General features: G+C 39.6%; 2 protein-coding genes across 3 annotated transcripts in view; one reads left to right on the top strand and one right to left on the bottom strand.

The window, feature by feature from the left end:
* The window catches only part of ralgps1 (Ral GEF with PH domain and SH3 binding motif 1), a 174030-nt gene that overhangs the window by 22620 nt on the left and 125494 nt on the right, over positions 1-25916 (top strand). Inside the window, exons 1-2 of one of the 2 annotated variants that reach the window (XM_056237487.1) lie at positions 4589-4611; positions 24554-24642. The gene's annotated coding sequence lies outside the window, so the exon portion shown is untranslated. Of the gene's footprint in view, positions 1-4588; positions 4612-24553; positions 24643-25916 lie in introns of those variants that run through there. The other variant, XM_056237485.1, reaches the window with a different exon arrangement.
* si:dkey-191c17.2 (uncharacterized protein LOC100005628 homolog) lies at positions 2682-17467 on the bottom strand. Its single transcript, XM_056237509.1, is given in 7 exon segments — positions 2682-2790; positions 11079-11443; positions 11489-11560; positions 11562-11725; positions 12261-12265; positions 15559-15628; positions 17362-17467. Coding segments are annotated over 7 exon segments (891 nt in total).

Raw genomic sequence — 25916 nt, 5'->3', positions numbered from 1 at the left:
AGTAGGTGGGAAACTTCTGTCATTTTTTTTCTCTTAAAATCAATGCATTTTATTTTACTCAATTCATATTTTAGAATACTAAATTATTTATAATGTGCCATTAAAATCTCGTCATGTGCTTGTAAAACTGGCAGATGAGTGAGAATGAACCTTATACCTTTGATTTTTTTTTTTTTTTGGCTCTGAGCTTTGAATCAATGGCAGTTTTGAACAATGAGCCAAATGTGATAACTCTATTACAGTTAACAAGAGCTAAAACGCTCAATGCCGTACTACTGACAGAGCATGTTTGGTGTCATTCTGTGACATGTTTGTCATTTTGAAGCATTGTAAGCCTGACTGCTTTGTTCGCTGAATATGTTTAGATTTGCTCTGTTCCTTTATCATAATGTACCTGTTCATGACTTTGGCCACTAACCAAAGAGCAAACCAAAAATTGTAAAGGGTTTGTGTAGTATGTTGCGCAGTGGATGAGAGAGACCAAAACCAAGCCCTGGAACAAACGATTCTGTTTTAGAGGTGTCCGTACATATTTTTCTTCTCATTTCCCAACATCATAATGCCATTTATTACACACACTGGCGTTAAGCAGAAAAGTTTTGTTTTACAATGAATGAAGCTGTAAGCATTAGCTTTGCTTTTGAAGAACAGACTTTGGATGTTGTTGTGTGGTCTTTAAAGAGGTGATGGTACAAACAGAGATGTTTTGTTGAGGACGTTGATTGAACTGGTGCCTTGCTATGAAACATAGGCTACACTACCATTTGGGGTCAGTATGATTTTTTTTTTTAAGAAATGTTTATTTTTATTCATCAAGGATGCATTAAATTGTTTAAAAGTGACACACTGAAGACATTTTATAATGTTACAAAAGATGGTGAACAGAAGAGACTTCTTTCAACATTTCACATTTAAAAAAATCTTACCGACCTCAAACTTTTGAATAGTAGTGTACGTGATCACTTACTCAGCAGGTCATTGTATTTTAACAACAAATATTGAACTAATGGGTTATACACAAAAGCAATATGCCTGCTAGATCATAATCAAAACATGCAGTAAGGGTTCTTTTTTCATGTCTTTTTTTGTTTCTATGGGGAAACATCCCCTTTGGAGGGGACTTGTATGCATTGAAGCAACAGAGATTTTCGCATCAGAGTCATTATGCAGTTTGGACTGAAAGTGAATATGCTGAAATAAAATGGGACAATCAAACAGCTTCACAATATGGAAGCTGCCTCTTAAAATAATAAAAAAAAAATCATTTTTGTCAGTTGGTTTTTGCTTGGCTATAATCTCATCAGAATAATGATGCTTTAAGGTTAGCAGATCGCTGTATTATGTATATTGTTTGGTCTAGAGAGGGGAAATATGCATGCCGGCCCACTTATTGTTCAAGTAGAATTGCATGGTGACCTCCGCGTTGTAAAACGAAACTACAAATTACCTTTTTTTTTGTCTTAAGACTTGAAAGTGATTTTCATTTATAGCTATATCTTTTGTGATATTTCACCTGGCATGCACTTAATGACTCTTTCTTAAATAATAATCAATAAATGTATTCCATGTGGGATTAATTGACCATGTAATACTCCCAACTTATGGGACGCATAAGGCCTCAAATATTTTATCGCTTGGGATGCGTTTCTCCTTTAATGGTGCTTTACAACTGGTCAGGTTTCTTTTCAGTTTTTATAATGTGTAAGCAAAAAGGTGATGTTAAATCGGTGATATGGAACAAGACATACTCTTGTTAAGGATTTTTAATGAACTGTAGTCATACTCCGCCAACTGACCTAGATACTCATGGTCCATTTTCACTCGCTTTGTTCACATAAAACCAGTTCAGTTTGTGCCATGCACAATCGTCAAAAAAGAAGTGTTTACAGGGAAGGCTGTTGGACTACTTTTTGATTGTGCAGCTCGTCCTTTTTAACTGTTGAAAATGTTGACTTTACTTCAGGTAGTTTATGAACACTGAGCTAAACCTAGAGATATTGAAGAAAAGGAAATCTTGAAGTCTTCCATCGGTTCTACACTTCCAACATGTCTCCACTGTGTAATATGCAAAAGCAATAACCTTTTTAAAAGCATTTTTTCTTTTTCTTTGGTGTCTTTCTGCCTCAGATCGCAGGAGTATCATGTGTCAAAATGAATGCGTTCAGGAGCTGAGGTCATTCATAATGAGATTTTTTATATATATATATATATATATATATATATATATATATATATATATATATATATTCTTTTATGTGAAAACTTGGACAGGTTGGGCAAATATGCTTCTACAGTGTGGCTTGTTTTTGCGGTTACAACAGTCCATGTTTTATTTGTACTTCATTTACCTGACACCTCAGTGTCAGTGGTGAAGTCGCATCTTTTTTTTTATCCATGTCAAATATGAAAGGGATCTTTGAGATATGTAACCTGCCGCTATGGTGTGTGCTAAAGATCTTCTTTCTTCATGCATCGAGATTAAACAGCCAATCAGAGGACTTCAGCAAAATTGTTAACTCAAACTCTTGTTCTCTCATGTATCCGGGACATTGCAAAAAAGTAAAAAAAAAAGTAGAACTCAGGGTTTACTAGTATTCAGAAAATGCCATTTTGGATGCGCAGTGATCTTTGTGTGTCCAAAACTAAGCTTGCACTTTTACTTCAGGTGGGGAAACAATTCCTCAGTCATTGGTTCCCAAAACAGTCTGCCTCACAGGTGTAGTATGATGCACCTGAATGTTTCCGTTCTTGCTCTTCCTGAATGCATGGGACGAGTGCGGAGTTTCACAGCTGAGGAAAGCAGATCTTTAGCTCTCATCGTATCAGTAGCACTCTGTCCAACCTTCTGTTATCCACTATATGTACAACCTCACAACCCAACTGTGAACCTCAGAACTCTACTGTTTTATACAACTATGAAGTACATGAAGCTAGCTGACGCCGATGCTGTAACAATTAACTCGCCATTTATGAATTTTATTTTATAGCATGAAATATAAAAGTATATTTATTCAAATTCTATATTTTACTCATAATCATTCTGTGCTGCTTTTTATGTTCGTTCTTAAAGCTTGTATATTGCTTTTTTATGATACAAAGAAATGTCAATAGATTAAACAAATGCATTTGTTTGTACAATAAAGATGCTGATTTGGCTAAATGTCTGGACATCCTTGCTTTGCTCATTCTAGTAAAATATGCATTGCAATTTGTGTGTTTGTGCTTTAATGCTGATGTCCACTAGATGGAGCACATGCACAGAAAAAGTCCTGTTAATTAAAATGGCAATAATAATATGCTGAAGCTATGCAATTACAGTATCCACGTAATAAACCCCATGCATATTAATTTTGGAATAAATCATTCACTTTTCAATAATGGTATACAACTTTTTTTGTTCTAATTTAGTTCAAAGTTAAACTTTTTAAATTTAAATATATTAAAATAATTACATTGTATGTGTATTGCAAATTAATACATTTTAAAAGACCTATGTAAATTCTATGTCAAAATGCAATGCAATTGAAATCTACAAATTATTGTCCGTTAGGTGACATTTGCCTTGACTCCATGGTGTGTTAAACTGATCTAGATGAATGATCAGATGGACTACCAGCTGGTGGGGACAACATTGACCTGGTAAACCTTGATCAATCTGGTTAGAGCTGGCAAACCACATTGGACCAGTAACAAACCAGCTGCCATGTTCCAAAATCCAGACTGGCCACCATAAGCTGCTTTGATATTTTTTAATGCAGGGACATAAATCTAATTCAAAGTCCTAAATCACGTTTTTATATACATAAAGAAATGTCCCACTTCACCTGAAAATAAACATAAATAAAAAGTTTAAGTGAAAACCAGTGCACATAGCCTAACTATTCAAATGTGTATCATTATAACTTTTTGTGGTATCACAAAAACTTAAAGGCTAAATTATAAAACTTTAAAAGTAAACTTTTAAAGATTATAAAGCCTATAGGCGCAGTAAATAATAGCATATAAAATATCTCACAATACAAATTTGAAAAATCAAAAGAATAGCTCTATTTCTTCAATAATGAAAAAAAAACACTACATTTCTTCAAAGGAAAAATAAAATAAAAATGTCACCCTTTTAAAATAAAAATATGTCCACACATATTTCCAACGCAGAGTGCACAAAACAAAGAGAAATATATTAACCTAATTAATGATTGGTTATTCAATTATAGTAGGCGGACCCTGGCCTGACGATACTCGATTGGTCAAAGCTTCTGTCTATCAAACGTACAGCACTTCCTGATGTCGATGCCCAGCTGTTGGCAAATGACCCGCATCTCCCCCATCCGGCTGCATCGAGTCTATACACCGGACTGCCCTCAGTGTTTGACATCATACCTGCTCAAAACACGCTGCTTTGCCAGGACAACGTCCATGTATGGAGTAGAATAACTGAAATAGGCTTAAATAGTCCAGTGGATGAGAGGGAATCCTTTCAAATGGGATTTTTGTGTCCTTAAGGTCGTGCTGCAGTACAGACACATAGTCTACGCTTTGCGTTGAGCCGCGCGTGCATCTCAACCGCGGACGAGGACGGTGGCGGTGGCGGTGGCGTATTTCCATTGACAGGTGAGTTGTATTGTACGTGCCGTTGGCATCTGTATCTCTATCTGTATAGAAGATGAAGCCCAAAATGAAAACGGTAGCAGCAGGGATGGCGTTGCGTCACGGGGGGTCGTCTGCTGTCTTCAGCTGGGTACCACACTGTCAATATGATGCATGACGCCATTACATCTAAAACAACATGCTTATAAATGCAGGATGCTCGGTATTTTGTTCAGATGTTATGATGCCAATTTGCTGTAAGGATACTCTTCTATTTGATGTCTTATGCAAACTGGAGGATGGAATAAGATTTTTTTATGTGGTGGCCCATCAATATTTAGAATTAAGCTCTGTCAGTTAGACCAGCACTGTGATATTATTAAAACAACCATTATAAATATGAATGAGAATGAGAATCACAACAATACAGTAACTGACATTATGACAGACAGCTTAACCAATAAAATACTCCCTGAAGCTGTTCTCTATGAATCTGATGACATTTTATTTTGTGGTATTCTCAGAAAGAACCAACCTACTGTGTTTGTTTACGTGGCTGTCAGTTTTGTCCTGGAGAGAGACTACCTTGACTTTGGAAAGCACCTGTATTTACAGTAGTTCTACTTTCACATTGGCATAGTGAAAAGTGCTGAGAGTCCAAGGTACATATTGTAATTATAGATCTAGTTTATGTACGTTTTACAAATATTTAAGAGTATAGCAATTTTAGATGAGTGATTAGCCTCAATATAGCAACTTATTAGAATATTAAAAAAGCAACATACAATTTATGTTATATATGTTAAAGTAAAATCGATTTACTGCCTTGGAATTCCTTATCTGGCGAAGACAGAATGATTTCTGAAGTAATGGGATCAGAAGTAAACACACAGTGTGTTATCTAGTTTGTGTGTGTGGATTATTTTATTATATTCATATTTTAGTTTTTTCTGGGAAAATGTAAATGAATTTACAAAAGTTGCAAATTTCCCATATATGTAGCTTTCGGGCACACACTGCACTTCTGTCTTTTTGCAAAGGCTAATACAATATGTCACTACACACATTCTCCAGCAGTGGATCTTAATTCAAAGGCCTCCTATTTAAGCTTTAAGAGCTTTAAGAGATTTTCTCCAAATAATATAGTTCAATTAATTAACCATAGTTTAAGATCAATGTAATGTAACAACAATAATAACAGCCATCCTGTGGCCCCTATGGAAGTTTGCTGAGGCCCTCTAGTGGGCCACGGCCCCATGTTGAGAACCATTACACTACCGAAATTGTTTGTCAGTAGCAGAGTTAAGTAGAACGATCCAATTGTTTTTTTTCTAAATTATACAAATAGCTTTAAATAAAATTTGTGAAGTTATATTGTGGTTCAAATACACAGTTTGTCCAGAAAGGTTTGTTACTTGGGTGTAATAAGATTTAACAACTTAATTACATAATTCCTAATGTATAAGTAGTTAGTCTACTCTAAAATAGTAAGAAATGTCATGAAACTGATTGTATTATTCAATATTATACTTATCTGTTAAAGGTAAATCTTAATGACTTTAGATGAGTTATGAATGTCATATTTACTTCTGCAGAGCTTGCAGACTTAATTTATTCCATTTGCATTTAAATTCTTCGGCACCTCATGTTTATTTATTGCATTTAGTTCTCTCCACTTTACTTATTGTAGGCTACTTATCTTACTTATTTAACAACACTGACAATGTTATCTTTTCATCAAATAGTGGTGTGACTGTGTTATTTGTAAGTTGATTTAGCTCTGCTATCTCAAATCAACATTTACCCTAGTAGACATTTACCTTTAAATTGCTGTGTATTGCTCCCATACTGGAGTTGATGGCAAACCTTCAAGATTGTGCTAGTGAAGCCAAATAATCTGCTATACTATATTTTGTTGTTTGTTACGCCTCCGTGAAATCTGCTGTCTACTGCAAGTGCTGATGAGAAAATTATTGTTTCAGGAGCAACCCATGTTTTCTGTTTGTTTTAGACCTTAGAGTTTTGTGTGTAGCTTGACTGGTAGAGCACAGCCCTAGTATTGACAAGGAAGGTCATGGGTTCAATTCCCAGGGAGCACTGATATTGATAAAATTAATACCTTGAATGCACTGTAAGTCACTGCCTGTCACATGAAATAAGTGTATTATATTGTTGAGATTCATACTTTTGCTACTAGAGAAAGATATTAGGTTCTCTGGAATCAGAGACAAGAAACATTGGCAATGTTGAACATGTCAGACATCCAATGTGGCAGATTGTTGCCTGCAGACTGCTCTGCCCTCATGTGTATAATATAAAAAATATGAACAGTGCACACATTACAGCTCTTTCTGTTGCCATAGAAACTATAGATGTCTCAACAGCAGGTGATTCAGCTCAGATGAAACGGGGCAAAATCACACTGTGAGTCTTTAGAGAACAATATTGTTTCAATAACAATTTTATTTGTTTTAATATTTTTTAAGATGGTTATTTGAGCTATTTTGAGCAGTTTTATTTTAGTCTTTTTAGTGACGTAATAGAGAATAATACGCTTGATATTATTATTATTATATTATTATTTTGTTTGTAACTTATGCGTTTATATTATATTATATTATTATTTTGTTTGTAACTTTTTTGATTGTAATTAATCGTCAGCATAAAATTCATGATTGTGACAGGCCTAGTTATATATATTAGCCTAATACTAATTATTGCGATAACAGTGACTTCACTTCTATTTAACCCTCTGGGGTTCTTCGTTTTCCAGTCACACTCAGGACCTTCGCGGTCAAAAGTGACCGGACCCCTGAAATCAATGTTTATTTTTATTCAGTAAAATCAATGAAATTTATTTTTGCTCAATAATATATATTTTTTTTTTTTTGGTGTTTTGAGAGAATTTTATGAAAATAATTAATATTTATGCAATAATTATGATCAATTTTTTCCCATTGAATATAATAGAAAATTTATATATATATATATATATTATTTTTATTATTTTTTAATTAAAGTCCCCATGAAATCAAAATTGACCATACTTACTTTGTTTGCCTAAATTGATCGTTTTGTGGTGAACAATTCATCCATGCAAGTCTATCCACACAAAAAATGTTTTTGGCTTCGTAATCTTTAATCAAATTTTGAAAATGCCCCTCCCCTCTGCATTGGAGGACCTTGGCCGATGACGTAGGCTTTACGGTTTGGGTGTCTGCTTAACATCCATAACCACGCCCCTCCAACTGACAGTAGACAGGCTGAATGAAAACACCTACTTTTCTAGATCCAATCGGGTGCTAGTTGGAAAAAAAGCCACGCCCACTATTTTGCCTCATTTAGTATTCCGTTTCTCTCGTAAATACGTCACAACACTGGAGAAAAGCCGTTTGCAACTTCCGGTTCACGGGGACTTTAATGCTGTATTTCAGGTTAAAGTGGATCCTTGGCCTATAGAAAACATTTTTTTAAATCACATTGGAGCCATCTGGTGGATGTAGTGAGCATAATTATCATGCAATATCATATTTTAACCACTAGATGGATTTACAGCCTCTGTAGAAAGGCTTGTGAATTCTAGTTGTTTTTGCACATATTTGCCTATTTTTTTCAGGTTGTGGATTTTAATTTATAATAAGTGATTCTCAAAGACTATTTTTGTCAAGTTTTTTGTTTGTTTGGTTGTTTTATTTTATTTTTTTAAAAACTGCAAGAAAATGAAAGCCAAAAATCTTACGAAGTTGTGTTCCAAATTTTAGGTTGATATCTCAAAAAATAAGCTTTTAGTCAAGATTTTATTTTAGCGCATACCAAACCTTTTCACTAGATGGAAAGCCAAGCTTCCTTACTGACCATATAAGGGCGCCTCCATTTTCATATGTGTTTTGAGTGATCTGAACCATGTATTTCCATAATTTTCATACAATTTATGAAGTAGACATCTTATTCAGAAGTAGTATGGGTGGTTTGACAGTATTTGATTTGAATTCAACCTTGAATAAACGCATAAAAAGAGCACATATGTGCTGCAATAGGCCTGGAGGTAACTAAGGAAGAATTCCATCGTTTGATCTTACACTGTGTGTATGTGTGTGTGTGTGTGTGTGTGTGTGTGTGCGTGCGTGTGTTCAAGAGAGAGAGACATAGTGTGTGACCTTTGCATTTTGGACCCAATGTCTCCCCTTTATTTGATTCATTGATTTTATTTCACATATTCTCACATTTCTCTGTTACAGTTTCACCAGTCTCATATTTCCCTATGTGTGTGTGTGTGTGTGTGTGTGTGTTTTGCAACCTTGATTGTTTACAGTCTCATGCGTTCATTGCTGTGCGCTTTATTTCTTACATTGATGAATAATTGCTTTTATAATTGATTTTTCCCAAAATTAGCTTTTGCAAGACACGCGTTCATTTGTGTACATGCGTGTGTTTTTGTGTGTATAAGTGTGTGTGTGTGTGAGTGTATTTGTCTGTTTTGCACTCTTGATGTTTTAGAGATTCCCCCCTTCACTGTTGTGTGCTTTTTTCCTGCATCGTGGCTGATTTGTAGATTGTACTCACAAATAAACTCTGTATTTTCATATTTTTGCCAATTTCCCATTCATTTCCTATGGCCGGTCATTTTTGACCGAAGGTCCTGAGTGTGACTATTTTTTTTTATGACCACTTAGACTTTTCAAATCCTGTCCCCAATTTTTGTGTGTGTTCGTATACCAAGTACCATAAAAGTCACCAAGTTTCGTACCATTCCGACGAAGCTACAATTTTTAACATTTTTTTATTAAAAAAAATCCAGTCAGAAATGACCGAAGTACCCTATCAATACTTACTATATATATATATATATATATATATATGTTGATCATTATGGTCATGATTAGATGTAATGTAAAAGGTTGCCATATAGGGATAGCCTATATCAGCCACCATATCGGTTTTGGCTGATATATGTTATGATAGACAGTATGATATATGTTAAAATATGATAACATTTTGATTGTTATCATTATCGATCCAATAAGAAATTTTGTCTGATATCTTAAAGCCGATAAATAATGGATTATTTTATGTTATCCATGGCATTTGCAGTTTTATTCTTTATTCGCAAGTATGTTGTCCAATGACTTGTTTGCATTATTTAGGCATTGTTTTATTTATTTGTAAGGCAATAGATTTTTTTATAAGGAAAGTTGGCCATAGTAGTGTAAAATACATTTTAAAACTTACACTGGTTCAAACTACGCTGTATATGTTTGATTTATGTTGAAGTGCTTGGAACAGGGCTTTTAATTGTGAGACATTTGTCTTTGTAATCACTAATCAGGCTCTCAAAAACTGTAACATTTTGGATTTAGATTTATCTGTCAATATTTCGGTTATCGGCTTTCAAATATAAAGAATTATCGGTATCGGCCAAAATGTTTATATCGGTACATCCCTATTGCCATAGTTAGTGAAGTTAGAATAACTTAAAGCTCCAGTCCGTAACTTTTTGGGGTTAAAAAATGATCCAAAATAAATTTTTGAGCAAGTAAATTACCAGCCAGTGTTCAAAACTATATGCTTGCCGTGGCTCGGTTCAAAACGGTAAGCTTGTAATAATGTTTTTAATTCCAGTGGTACTGGTGGATTTCCGCGGGAGATTCGAGCATGTCTTTGCGTCATTACGTCACATCTGTACACATAAAGAAGGAGTCTCGGCTAGTATAAGCTATATTGCGTGTGAGGATGCTGGAGGTGGAGATTTATAGCCTTTTCTCACAGCACTTGATATAATTAAACTTATTAATTTGATGGCGGATCCAGAAAGGTTCAAACAACAATCATCAGTGATAACTGGAGATTCACCCGTTGTAAAATGCAAAAGACTTTGGAGTGAGAGTTTGGAAAAAGAGATTGCAACCGGACCCATGCGAAAACAAGGATAAATATTTGAAGGGCATTAAATAGTCACGCAATGCTGATGTTGAACATTAACAATTTGAGAACAAAGTATAATTTGCACGGTTTGACGTGATATGATAAGCGATCGTTAGATTTAATCAGCACGATTTACTGCAATGCTTTTTTTCCCTTAGTTGGTCAGAACAAAAGTGGATGTTACTTACTTGTTCAGATGACATTTTCCGGTGAAAATTCTTATGTTGGTCATACTTCCAAAAAGTAGAATCTGTGATTCTTAATGACAGTATCAACACCGGCGCGGCGACTGACAGCCACACATTCTCCTCAATACATTGGATTCATCCGCGCTGTGCCGTGCCGAGGCACAACTCTTGTAAAGTTGATAATTCCAGATGTGGATAATTCCACATCTGCAATTGCAGATTTCGAACAGAGATGGCGACAAAGAGGAAAAACTGTGGACTGCAGCTTTAAAATGATCTTTTTGGCACTTTTATTGATTAGAAGGTAAAAACAAGACAGGGAATAATGAGTTGAATATGTCCACATGACCACTACAGGCTTCAAAAATAGTTTGTATTGACCTTTCGTTTGGTTTTAAGCCTAGTTCTTTGCACAGCCGGTCCATCTTTTCCAGCTCACTGCTTATGCTGAGCACATCAGCATTTATCATCAAAAATGCAGAAGGTGTTTCAGTGGGAATTCTGTAGTTTCTCTCCACCACCAGTGAGAAGCCACCAGGCAGAGAGTACTTCACTGTACTGGTCCAGCTGTCACACATCTGGATCTGGGCCATTTTCAAGTTCTTCATGGTCATGCTTTGTATTTAATTGTGGGTCAGAGGGAGTTGGAGACACTTTGAGAGACGTGACATGATGGCACATAGGTCACTCAGTTCTGTGTATGTTAGAGACGTGTCCAAAGATGTTCTCTGAACTTGGCTTTTGCACTTTACCTTCTCGGGATGCTCATTGCTTGATGTTTCTGTTAAAACAGCACCTGTTGCTGATCTTTCTTCTGGTGATGAGTTGAGTATTTTGCTTTTCTTCAAAATGTTCATCTTCTGACATCTTGGTGTCATCTGATTGAAGCTCTCGTTATTCTGCCAGGATCAGTCCCCACTGGCCATTTTGCTGATTTAACCAGGTCTGTGTAGAAGCCAGTTAGAAGCTGTCAGTGTCGTAGTAGTACTCTACATCTAAGGTTTCCCAAACACTGCGGACACCCGTCACTCTTTTCAGCATTAAAATAAACAGCATTGAGAATATCATCAGACCTAATATATTTTGCAGCCTATATGTGGATAATCTCACAATTGAAAGGCAACTGCAGTGATGTATTCACAAAATATATCAGTGGTCAGTTGAAAATGGATTCAAGTTCTCTAAATCAAAAACAGTCTGTACCCACTTCTGTATCCAGCGATCCCTTCATGATGATACAGAACTCTTCATTAATAGAGAACCGATTAATGTTGTTAAGGAAATCAAGTACTTAGGTCTTCTATTTGACAACAAAATGACTTTCATTCCTCATTTGAAATCACTAAAAAATCAAGTGTCTTAAGCTATTAATATAATGAAAGTATTGGAAAAAAAACAAAACGGGGAGCAGATTACATTGTTCTTTTGAGACTCTATAGAACACTAATCCGTTCTCGTATGGACTATGGAAGCATACTATATGACTGCCAGAAAATCATATAAGCAGATGCGTGACTCAGTACATCATCAGGGCTTACAACTTGCCTTGGGAGCATTTAGAACTTCGCCTGTGCAAAGTTTGTACATAAAGGCAAATAAAACCAATCCAGCCTATTCTACAGTCTTTAACCCACAATTTACTCCTTTGTATGAGAACAAACCTAAAAGCATCAGATCCTTTGCTATTCGTTTTAAACCACATTTGGAGAACTTGAATACAAATTTGAACATTTTAAATCAAATTCAATTCTATATCTCCCTGGAAATTAAAGAAGCCTAATATCAATTTTGATTTGGCTCTTCAGAGGAAAGGAGTGACTCATCCAAATGTATATAGACAGCAATATTTGGACATAAGAAACCAATTCCCTTTTCACGTACCTATATTCACAGATGGTTCGAAGCTGGAAAATTGTGTAACAGCAGCAATGGTGACTGGACATCAACGCTATGAAATCCGTATTCCAAAACAGTGCTCAATTTTCTCTGCTGAAGCACGTGCTTTACTTTTAGCTTTGGAACATATTGAAAATACACAACAAAAGGATTCTATAATTTTTACAGACTCAAAATCTTGCCTTCAAGCAATAGACTCTTTAAAAATTGATCATCCTTTAGTGGACTGCATTTTAACCAAAGTGGATTATCTACTAAATCAGTTTTTCAGTATTATCTTTTGCTGGGTTCCAGGCCATGTTGGACTTTCAGGAAATGAACGCGCTGATGCAGCTGCTAAGGAAGCTCTTAATCAGGGAGTTAATGAATGTCAAATTCCTCATTCATATATCAGACCAATTATTAATCGATACATATTAAATAAGTGGCAAGAAGCGTGGAATATGTGCAAGAATAATAACTTGTACGAAACTCATCCGGAAATTACAAACAGACTTTTTATCACTCTTAAAACTAGACTTGATCAAGTGGTCTACACCAGATGTTGTATGGGTCACATAAGTTTGACCCATATTTTTTTACTTAAAGGTGAAGACCAACTTTATGCATGTTTTGTAAGATTCCCTTATCTGTCAAACATATTTTATTGAATTGTCCTGGACTTAAAGGGTTAGTTCACCCACAAATGAAAATTATGTCATTAATGACTCACCCTCATGTCGTTCCAAGCCCGTAAGACCTCCGTTCATCTTCGGAACACAGTTTAAGATATTTTGATTTAGTCCGGACTTACATCATCAAAGTAGTCCATGTGACATCAGTGGGTTAGTTAGAATGTTTTGAAGCATCGAAAATACATTTTGGTCCAAAAATAACAAAAACTACGAATTTATTCAGCATTGTATTGTCTTCCGGTTCTGTTGTCAAGCCGCGTTCAGTGATGCTGATGACGTAAGACGCTACTGACGTGTTATCTGGTGCGCCCGAGCTTCGTTTACAGTGACGCACGCTGTAAACAAAACAAACTTTGCAAACATGTCTAAGGATTTCGACACAGCAGTGTTAATTTTGTCAGCAAATTTTGATTTAGTTTTAGTCTTAGTCTTTTGACTAAAATGCCATTTAGTTTTAGTCATATTTTAGTCATTTGAATTGTTTTAGTTTTAGTCTAGTTTTAGTCGACGAAATACAATAACATTTTAGTCGACTAAATCTACAGTAGATTTAGTCGACTAAAATATAATGGGTTTAGTTCAATTGTAATGCGTTAATTTAGAATTTCTCTAAAATTTCCAAACCCATATACTCCCGGAGAAAACATCTATTAACCTGTTAATATGAATGATTTTTAAGTTTGAACATGCAATACAGATACAGATTTAACTGCTGTTACTTAAAAAATATCTTAAAATGAAATAAAACCACTTTTCCTAAAGTACAACACAGTCTTCTTTACAATGAATGATATATTCATTCCTTATAACTACTTACACATCATTCTTTATTCTTTCAAGCAGACATATTTATTTGTATGAATTAAATATAATTAATCCTTATTAAAGCTATTAACAAACAGTGAATGCTTTTCTCTTTTTCTTTTGTTGCTTGATCAAAATTAAGGACACGGACCGCATTAGGTTTATTGCCACTGTCACTTTAAGACGTCGGATCATGTCCAATGACATGCGGATACAATTGCACTGATGCACATCCGACACACTCACAGTTTAAGACATAACCAGCATAGTTTACATGAATACTCTCCAAAAAGGACATTTAGACATACTGTTGTGTATTTCTCCATTCAGGCACGAAAGAGAGCTCAATTCAGTAGCCTACTCGCGCGCTGTATGTGTATTGTGCATGACTGCACGCTTCGGGTTAGGTGTGTGCGCACAGAAAACCGCACCGAATAGAGCTCTTTTTTGCATCGTCACTCTTATTCAGAGATCTATATGTCTGCTCTACTCATTCTCCCAGACGTTCACATTTTTTAACGTTTTATGACCGCGGGGTAGATCACGTTACAGTAGCCAAATGTGCGCATCTACCACACACGCAGGACATCAGTTCTGACGGATCGCTTCCCAAATCGTCACTATCTAACATTTTCGTCTAGTTTTTATTCGTTGACGAAAATGTCAATAGATTTTCGTCATAGTCTTTGTCATTCAAAACTAGGTTTTATTTAGTTATCGTCTCGTTTTCGTCTGTGAAAAAATGTCGTTGACGAATAATTTTCGTCGTTATTTTCGTCAACGAAATTAACACTGCGACACAGAGGAAGACTTGCATTTTTTTTGCCCAGCCATATTTATTTGAACACGAATACACGGACGCACCAGATAACACGTCGGCTGCATCTTACGTCAGCAGCGTCACTGAACGCGGATTGACAACAGAACCTTAAGACAATACAATGCTGAATAAAGTCGTAGTTTTTGTTGTTTTTGGACCAAAATGTATTTTCGATGCTTCAAAACATGCTAACTAACCCACTGATGTCATATGGACTACTTTAATGATGTCTTTATTTGCTTTCTGGACAAGGACAGTATACCGTACATACATTTTCAATGGAGGGACAGAAAGCTCTCGGACTAAATCTAAAATATCTTAAACTGTGTTCCGAAGATGAACGTAGGTCTTACGGGCTTGGAACGACATGAGGGTGAGTCATTAATGACATATTTTTTGGGTGAACTAATAACCCTTTAATACAAGCAGAATGCTCTTTTATGAAATTACTTCACTTAAGGACATATTTAATAAGATTATGCCTGAAACGGTTTTTTATCATATGTTAATTTAAAAAATCTTGTATAATATGACTTGCTGTTTTTGTATTTGTTTTTTATTGTATTTATATGATATTTGTATTTTTGTAATTGAATTTTTGCCATGAAAATAGCTTTGAATGCTGACGTCGCATTAAATAAAATAATCTGAATCTGAATCTGCTGACAGGCGTTGCTCTGTCTGCACTTCCAGCTCATACTCCATCTTCACTGGAACCTGCATGGTGTCTTCAAACACTTTGAGGATTTTGTGGTATTATTTTTTTGTAGTTTCCACAAAAATATTCAGCAGCACTACTTTTGTGCTGACTCAACATTGATAATAATAAGAAATTTGTCTGAGCACTAAATCAGCATATTAGAATGATTTCTGAGGGATCATGTGACACTGAAGACTGGAGTAATGGTGCTAAAAAGTCAGCTTTGCATTACAGGAATACATTTAATTTCAAAATATAATCAGACTCAGAAAGAGCTTTACTGCCAAGTATGTTTGCACACACAAGGAATTTGTTTTGGTGACAGAAGAAGCTTCCAGTGCACAGTCACAACAACAGTACACATATAGTAAAATAGGAAATAAAGATATGTGAATAAGATACACAAACTGTGTGTGTGTATATATATATATATATATACACATGTGTGTGTGTAAATTTGTATGTACAGGTGTGCTATATACAAACAGAATAGAAGCCCCTTTTTCACACACTGGATGTATGCTATTCTTGGAGGGTGGACAGGGGATCACCAATAATCCTATATGGTATCACCAATAATCCTCCCAGCAGTCTAAACCGTCCTCTATTGAGAATGAGAATGTGACGTCACACGTTTCACTCCGCGTTGCATTGTGGGAACGCGTCGCCATCTTGGAAGGATACGCTATCCGTTGTCATGGTTACTTCGACAGTGAGACCGAGAGAAATAGCGACAGAGAGAGAGAGCAGCTTGATATTTGTTTGCATTTTTGCGATAAGGCACAGTTTCTTGGGAATAAATGAAGAAGGGGAAGCAAAAGGAAAGGGGCTCTATCGGGAGAGACTTAATAACAACACCAAGCAGCGTTATTTAGAGAAACTACTTGACATCAACATGGACCCGTACGACCTGCTACAGAATGGACGAAAGACCCAAAGCACTACCACCTTTCACATACCCTGACATAGTCAATTACCTGGTTTATGGTATCAGTGCCTAACGTTACTGCCTACACCATGCAAGAGTTCAGAAGCTGTCATTAGAAGCTTATGTACAATTCTGCTGCGGCTGGGTGCAAGACTTAGAAACCCCCAAACCTGTAACGTTAAACTGCGAGAGTTCAGTCATCCTTGATGTTTCAGGCCTCATTCATATGTGGAAATAAATCTGATATGAATCCGATACGTGCATTTGCACCTGCCGTGCAACGTCAAGCGGACAGATTGGACATTCCCCTGTCAATGCGAGTCGTACGTCATTAAAAAAAGTGTCTTTTTAAAACATTTCGCGGTACAGATATATCTATAACAAATTAAACAACTCTAGTTGAATAACAGAGTATTAATTTCGTTCGTTTTTGTTAAGTAATAGGCGAACTGTGCTGAAATGTGTTGCTTTTGAAATCATGCTTTGCTCGCTGTTGCTGCTGTCAGTTTATTGACAAGCAGTTTCTCTAAATAAAGCTGGCTAGCATTGTTATTTAGTCTCTCCCGATAGAACTGTCATGTTGATAAAAAATAACGACTAGTTTCAACTTTCAATGCATAAACTCACTCGTTTATTTTCCGGAACCCACACAAACAACCGCGCACCTACGGTGGCCTCACAGTGTCAAAATGTGCAACGTAAAACAGACATCCTGAATAGCAGAACTAGAACTGTATATATGTATACTGTATGTATTATGTGAACACAACATTCCCCCCCGCCTCCGAATGTTCAAACGTGAAAGGTAGCAACAAAGTCTTCGAAGTGCCCAGGGTGCGTACGAACCCTGACAGGCCGGGGCTCAGAAACAAGGGGGGCCGGCAGCGGGGCTGAAGCAGGAGCGGTGCCCTGAGCGGCCGGAACAGCTTGGGCGAGAGGTGCCGCCATGGGATCCGGCACATGAGGGGCCGGCTCAGTTGCTGGGTTGCTCTGCTCCACCCCTGCCAGGTGAGGTTGGTGAAAAGGGGAGGGCACTCTGCGCAGGCAGCTAGCTTGCCAACGGGAACCATCAGTCAGCTGAAATGAAGCCGAGCTGCCGACTGACCTGGTACGGAGCCAACCAGAAGGATGACAGCTTGTTAGCTCTGTGGGGCCGGCGGGCTCTGACCCAGTCTGACACTCTGATAGCAGGCCACTTAGCCTTGTGCTTCTCATCGAACCTCCGCTTTATGGAACTCTGTTGTCTCTTGACGTGAGCCTTTACTGCTGCTGGGCATGGCCGTGGGCCCGCGGCCATTGGTGGACGGAGTCTTGACAGGGGAAGCACAAGCTCCCTTTTCAGCATGAGTGCGGCAGGGGAGACCCCTGTTGTAGAGTGGGCAGTTGCTCTGTAGTGAAGGAGGGTCTGTGACAGTGCGGCCATCAGGGAGTATCCCTCAGACATGTGAGCAAGCAGTCCATTTTTCAGGGATTGGTTGAATCGTTCCACCCCTCCGTTGGCTTGGGGGTGATAGACGGAGGTTCGGATATGGGTGACACCCTTGTTGGCAAGGAAGGTGGTGAACTCCAAGTACAGGAACTGAGGACCATTGTCCGTGGTAATTGCACGAGGCAAGCCCCAGCGGGAAAACAGCTGGTTGAGAAAGTTGACCACAGCAGCAGAGGTAACCGTACCCATGGGAGCCACTTCAGGCCAGTTGGAGTGCAGGTCGTAGACCACTACGAGGAACCTCTGATGGTGTGGCACATTGTACAGCTCACCACAGATATCAAGCTGCAAGTGGTCTCATGGTGCAGACGGCCAGTCTACTGGCTGTAATGGAGTTGAAGCGGGTGGCCCAGTCTTCCCACTGGTGAGGCACGCTGCACAGGAGCGGATAAGTACCTCCAGGTCACGGTCCATGGCGGGCCACCACACGACGTCACTGCACCGTTGTTTGGCTTTGACGATGCCAAGGTGTCCCTGATGTGCCATTTGCAAGACACACCCTCTGAGGGCCACTGGGATGACAGCACAGAGGCCACGAGCGATGCAGGCCTCACCCCAGCATGACAGTTCATGCTTCACTCGATAGTATGGCTCCAGTTCTGGTGGGACGCGGGCAGGCCAAGCATTTTGGATATAGTCACGAAGCATGCTGAAGACTGGCTCGGCTGCTGAGGCGGACTCCAGGTCGCGGAGGGAGACCGTGTCCTTCAGTGGTGAATGGACCAGGTGTACTACCTCCTCCTCATCCTCTGGAGAGACAGCAGAGCACTGGATGGCGGCAGGGCGGGACAGAAAATCTGCTACAACATTGGTCTTGCCAGGCGTGAATTGTAACTGAAAGTCATATTGCTGCAGGCGGTCTGACCATCTGTAGAGGCGAAGGGGCCTGTGTCCTCCGCCCGAAGTGGACTTCAGGGCTGTCAGGGCCTGGTGGTCCGTCCGTAGGGTAAAAGACCGTCCATACAGGTACAAATGCCACCTCTCACACACCCAAATGCATGCGAGGGTTTCCCTCTCACCCACTGAATATTTCTGCTCGGTGGGGCTGAGCGCCCGGGAGGCGAAGGCTACGGGCCTCTCCGTGCCGTCATGGAGCTGTGACAGAACGGCGCCCAGAGCCACAACAGACACATCACAGGTCACGAATGTGGGGCAGTCCAGCTGGAAGTGTGCCAGGATCGGAGATGTGGTGAGGAGACGCTTCAGTTCGTCAAACTCTGCCTGGTATTCAGAAGTCCAGGTCCAGGGAGCATCCTGCTTGAGCAGCATCCTCAGCGGGGCTGTGACAGAGGAGTACTGTGGCAGGAAACGCATGTAGTAGGCTGTCATCCCCAAGAACGAAGCCAGCTGCGAGGCTGTCGTGGGGTTGGGGACTGCGCTGATGGCTGCCACATTCGACTGGAGAGGGGAGATGCCATCTGCCGATACACGGAACCCGACAAAATCAATGGCTGGTGCGGAGAACGTACACTTCTCCGTGTTCAAGGTGACATGATGGCGGCTGAGGAAGTCAAAGACCTGTTCCAGGCGGGCGTTGTGTGTGTCAACATCTGGCCCGTGTACCACAATGACGTCCAAATAGGCCACGGTACCGGGACAGCTGGCGAGGATTGTGGACATGATCTTCTGGAAACAGCTTGGCGCTAGGGGTGTAACGATATTTGAACCGAACCGAAAAACCGCGATACACCACTCACGATACGTATCGCGATACTCTCATGGCGAACCGAACACGCCCCGCCCCCTGCTGCCCCGCCCAGCCCCGGCTCATTGCACCTCATGTGTTATGTGTACACAACGAATACAGGGCTGTTGCCTAACCACCATTAACCACATATAATCGCAATAAGCTCAGTGTTTTGTTACTTTTGATAATAAGCAAGGTGTAATCTTTTAAATTATGTCTATTTGATCACGAAATGCAAACAATAAAAGCCGTTTTGGCGCTCTTAGATGTGGCGTGACAGATATCACTGTATGCATGCGGCAGCGCGGAGCGCCATCATCTCTTCCTCAGTTACAGAATAAACATGAATGGACACCCGAAGGTATGTTGAAAGATACAGTATACTTACTGAAAGGCATCATAACTCGTGTAAACACTCAATCAGTGTTTCAACAGCGGAAATACGTCAATAAAACGCTTAGTTTTTCACATAGCTTTATATTTACCTCAGGCAAGTCATTCAGTGTCCACAGCTTGCTGGTTTGCTAACTCTTTCACTAAATAAATGCTATATATTAGCCTATATATTATATTTTACTTAACCTGTTTATGATATCTTGATTATTTAATGTATGTTTAAAATAGTTGTCATGAAAATAACAGCAACTGTGTAAATTATTATATAACATTAACAAATTAGAGTAAAAACATGTTAATGTAAAAATTGCCTTATGTGCAGTTTACATGTTTTCATACAATTTGTTATTTGAGTGTTGATTATTATTATATCATTTAGGCTAAAAGTCTAGGCTCTGTTGTTAAGCTTTAATGTTATAGTAATGTGCAAGTAAGGGCTGTAGTTTACAGCATTAGCAGATAATTTTGTTATCCTTGAGAAACGTTTACTTGTAATGGAATTAATTTAAAGACAAGGACACAATTTGTTCATTAAAGCACTGTTTAATAAAAAATAAAAGCAATTTTAGCTTTCTAAACCCCCCACCCCACCGAAATGAACCGAACCGAACCGAACCGAGACCTCAAAACCGTGGGATGAACCGAACTGTCAGGTTTGTGTATCGTTACACCCCTACTTGGCGCTGAACTGAGCCTAAAAGGCATCCTCGTATAGCGGTACAGGCCAGTATGGGTGATAAAAGCCGTCAGGTTCCGACTCTCCGGGTGCAGAGGAATTTATAAGTAGCCCTGACGTAAGTCCAACTTAGTTAAGACCCGGGAGCCGTAGAAGTGGGTTGTCAGTTCTTCTGTCGTCGGAAGAGGGTACTTGTCAGGCACCACTGCCTTGTTGACCTGGCGAAGGTCAACGCAGACTCTCAGTCCACCTGACTTCTTCCTGGCGATGACGAGGTTGGACACCCACGGAGAGGCATCAATGGGTTCTATGATGCCATCAGCCTGGAGGCGTTGGAGCTCCTGTGTAACGCCGTCCCGCAGAGCCAGGGGAACACGCTGAAGGGGCTGGACCACGGGAGGCACACTGTGGTCCAGGAGTGGTTTGTGTGTGAATGAGGTGAGACACCCAAGGCCATTGAACAGTTCAGGTCGGCTTTGTTGCCAAGGGGAACCCACTTGTAGTATTCGTGTTTCGTTGTTGTCCTGTAGGGTAAAGCCAAGGCTGAGAAAGAGGTCAAGGCCCATGATGTTCTCACCGTGGCGTGTGATGTGGAATGGGAAGCGGTCCACAGTTGTAGAGGTGTAGCGAACTGGGAGGTAAAGTAAGCCAACCACGTCGATTTTGTTGCGGCCGTGGCCACAGAGAGCAGTGGATGGGGGCTGCATCTGTCTGTTTGGGAAGAGTAGGTTACAGGTGTCAACATTCAGCAGTGACACCTTGGCCCCAGTGTCGAGAAGAAGAGGGACACAGCGGCCATCCAGGTATATGGGGCACCTGGAAAAGGTCCCTGGGTGGGGGCCTGTGGTGCGCACTGGCACCACCGGGTCATGTGACTGTTCAGAGCAGTCAGCCGGAGCAGACCGGCACCATTTAGCAAAGTGGTTAGGTTTCTGACAGCGTCTGCATGTTTGGCCCCAGCAGGGCAGACCTGAGCCCTTGTGGCATGACGGGTGGAGCCACAATTCCCACAGCGTCTCTGCTGGCGTGTTTGCTGGGGCTGTGCAACCTGTATAGCAGCAGGGTCAGCCAGGTTGTCTGAGCTTGATAGCTGTTTCACTGGCTGTTCAATAATGGCAGTATGAGACTTGTTTTCTGCTATTTTAGCAGCACATTGAGTTGCCGCCTCCACTTGTAAGGCGAGTGTTAATGCATCCTCAAGTGACAGTGTTGCATCTTTGAGTAACAACTCCTCCTGGACTCTGGGATTAGACGTTTTTTCAATGAGCTGGTCTCGAATAAGATCATCCCTCATGACGCCGAAATTACAGCGCTGTGCTAAGGCTTTTACTACTACTACAAACTGCCTAGCAGACTCACCAGGGCGTTGACATCTTTGTCTGAACTCCAGCCGCTGAAAGAGGATGTTCTGTGACTTCACAAAATGTCCTGTCAAAGCCGTGATTACAGCATCGTAAGTGTCCAGAGTACCATCGAGCGTGTTGAAAATCCTGTTCCCCTCCGCTCCCAGCAAGTGCAGTAGGATAGCGCGCTTCCTCGCACTAGTAGCGTTATCCAATCCAATGGCTAAAAGGTACAGTTCAAAAGACGTTCTCCACTGATTCCAAGGAACGACAGGTTCGCCAGGGAGGGGCAGAAAATAGTCCGGAGGTGGCAGAGAAAAAACCGGTGAATCAGCCATCCTCGTCGCCAATGTTATGTTGATAAAAAATAACGACTAGTTTCAACTTTCAATGCATAAACTCACTCGTTTATTTTCCGGAACTCACACAAACAACAGCGCACCTACGGTGGCCTCACAGTGTCAAAATGTGCAACGTAAAACAGGCATCCTGAATAGCAGAACTAGAACTGTATATATGTATACTGTATGTATTATGTGAACACAACAAGAACCCCTTTCATTTCTCTTCCTTCTCCATATCTTCCAAAGAAACTGCGGTGTATCGCTAAAATGTAAACAAATACTAAGCTGCGCTGTCTCTCTTTCGCTATTTCTGGAATGTTTAGTCGCGCCTCTGTGAAGTTCTGAAGGCGTTGCCCCTGGCAACCGATAGCGTCTCCTACCATCATGGCCGGCCGGCTCAGACCCCGCCCAAATCGGCACGTGACTCCTCACTCTCAATAGTCTTCTGATGTCTGATTCTGAGCTGAGGCAAACCAGACAGTTATTGAAGTGCAGAGGACAGGCTGAGTAGAACTGCATCAGCAGCACCTGTAGCAAATTGAACTTACTCAGCTGGCAAAGGAAGTTGAACTTCTGCTCGGCCTTTTTCACAATGAAGTCAATGTGATTGTATCATGCACTGCAGGTCCTGAGAGATCCTCTCATCGAAGAAATCAGGACAGAATGGTCGAAAGTGGACAAACGAGACGGATTAAAACACCAGGTGTAAGGAATGTGTCTCCCTCGTCGTCTTGTGATCCGATCAACCAAAATGCCTCTTAATAACAAGTGTAAACAGTGCCCTTGTCTTCTGTTTCCTTAAACACATCCTCTTCATAGGGGGGAGAGTGGGGGTGCTGGAGGAGGCGTTGATGGTTGTGCAGAGTGACCCTCAGAGTGGGTCTGGGGTGTGAGATTGAGATTTTAAAATCTGCAGTAAAACTCATTCAGGGCATCAGCCAGTTGTTGATTCCCTGCAGAGTTGGGGGATGGAGTCTTGTAGTTTGTCTTTCAGGCCTTTCCACACTGAAGCAGGATTGTTGGCTTTTTAGAGTAGCTCCTCTTAGCCACTCTAATCTCTTTTGTCAGTGATTGTACAAAATTTTGTCCCAATTCCTATAGGGATCTTCTTTGGCCTGGCGAAGCTGTCTGAGTTTCGCTGTGAACCATGGTTTGTCATTGTTGTATGCTAAATAAGTACTGGTAGAAAGCTTCAAAAACACTCTAGTGCACTCGAAAAAGCCTTGTAATTCCCACTCTGCTTCGTTGATCCATCTCCTTACAGTCCTTACTACAGGCTTGGCAGATTTAAGTTTCTGCCTGTAGCCTAGGTGGGGAGAAGATGAACCAGACAGTGATCAGAGAGACCTAAAATGCTCTTGGGGCATAGCGATATGCATCCTTTATTGTGGTGTAGCAGTGATCCAAAATATATTTGTCTCTGTTGGGGCATGTAATGTGTTGTCCGTGGATGAGGTTTGCTTGATTAAAGTCACCACAAAGAATAATCAGCCAGCTGTTGCAGCACTGCACTCACACAAACTTGCGGAAGACTGTCACGAAAGAATGAAACACTTCGGGACAGCATATATTAACATAGAAAAGGGTTATAAATTGTAATAATATTTCTGTTTTACTCTCTTTTTGATTAAAAAAATTAAGCCTTGGTGAGCATAAGAATCTCCTTTAAAAAACATTGAGAAATCTTAACAACCCCACTCTTTTGAACATTAGTGTAGCTACAGTATGTCTAATTAATGCCATTAGGCATTCATATTCAAGCCATGTGGACAAATACAGCCGAATAAACTAATACAGGCATCCCTGTGGACGGCAAACATGAGTGTTAACAGTATTGATTGAATTCTTTACACTCGATTACGCTAGTTAAATGCTGCTGCTTTCAGGTAAACAGCAAGTGTATCCACGCCTCTGGCTGGTGTATTTTAACTTTGAAACACTATAGTACATTTTATCAACGTTTGCAATTGTATAACTTGATGCCTCACAAGTGTGTTTGTTTGAATTAGTCTGAAACGGAGGAATTCAATCTTTATGATTTCCCAAAGGTATTTGTATTTTAGTCACAAGTCTTTCTGTTGTCTCTCTTTCTCTTTCAGTATTTCTAAAGATCTGCCGCTTGGGATGGCCTTCACCAACACTACCATGCAGATATTAGCCATGTGAAAGATCTGGCGGAACATAATGGGTATGAATGTCTGTACAAATTGTATTATAGTGTTTACCGATCACTTGTTTTGGAACTAAATGGTCATGAAAAACCTACATGTTTAGTACAAAAACACTGACTAACATTATAAGTAGATTGTAATACAAATAAAAAAATTATGATATCATGACCCATTAAAAAGAAATTAGTAGGTCTGTCAAAATTAATTTTGTTATAAATTGTTTTCGGTTAGGGTTAGCAGAATCCATTTTTTTCTGTCATCCTTTGGCTGTGCTACAGTATATGATCGCATGCTGCCATTCATTAAAGTGCCATTAAACCATTCAAGCGCGATAAGACGCATACAAAAATAACTATTGGCATGTTGTCTGTGAAGCAGCTCTCTGTGAACAAACACCTGAAACACGCGCACATAATGTTGTGTCAGCGTGCCAGCACCACATTGAGTTCTCTTTCCTTTTGCGCTTGAATGGACGAAGACACACAATGAGTTAAAAATGAATGTAAAGAGTTGTGAGAGAAGCGTCAGATCCGTGGCAAAAAAAAAAGTGGATAATAACCCTGGGGTGCCATACTTGGGGGATCACAACCTTTTGTTTTTTTATTACTGCAGGTATGTAGACTCGCATGACTTGGACTTGACTTGGGACTTGTCTTGACTCGAGAATTGAATGCAAAGACTTGAGACTTACTTGTGTCTTGCAAATCAATGACCTGGTCTCACCTCTGCAATACTGTTCTGAAATCAATCCTAAATGCAAATAATACAAATATAATATATAAAAATAAAATGCAAATATAAAAACTTTAACACATCTACAAGTCTCCCAGTGGTTTGAACGGGATATAATGTTAGCTTCTGCAGTTGATTTCACAAAACATACAGTTGATCAGTCTTTTTAATCTACATCATGTTGTTAATTTTAGCATATTTTGCTGGCCCTATGTGTTTTTGGATAATTTTAATACATTTAAAACCTTTTTTAAAGGACAGATTTGTTTACTTTTGCACTGTAAACATTTTTCGTCAACTGTTTAGTGGCCATTTAATATACAATTTTAAATGTGGTTCCTGAAGCACAACCAAAGCAACAATCTGTAGATATTTCTTGTGTTACCCGTGCACTTAAATTCTGGACTCTGCTTATGGCCATACAGACTGAAACATTTCATTCAGTACTACAGAGGAGAGCAGCACGGCAGGGTCTTTTCATGATATGGCTATGATATGTATGAACAAGAAATGGCTGGCTGACTGAATGTAGGGCAGATCCAGGAGTCATTTTGAGGGG

This window comes from Rhinichthys klamathensis, unplaced genomic scaffold (assembly GCF_029890125.1).
Source record: "Rhinichthys klamathensis goyatoka isolate OS25496 unplaced genomic scaffold, OSU_Roscu_1.1 h1tg000487l_1, whole genome shotgun sequence".
In the NCBI taxonomy this organism is placed as follows: Eukaryota; Metazoa; Chordata; class Actinopteri; order Cypriniformes; family Leuciscidae; genus Rhinichthys; species Rhinichthys klamathensis.
This window is presented reverse-complemented; position numbering and strand designations above follow the sequence as displayed.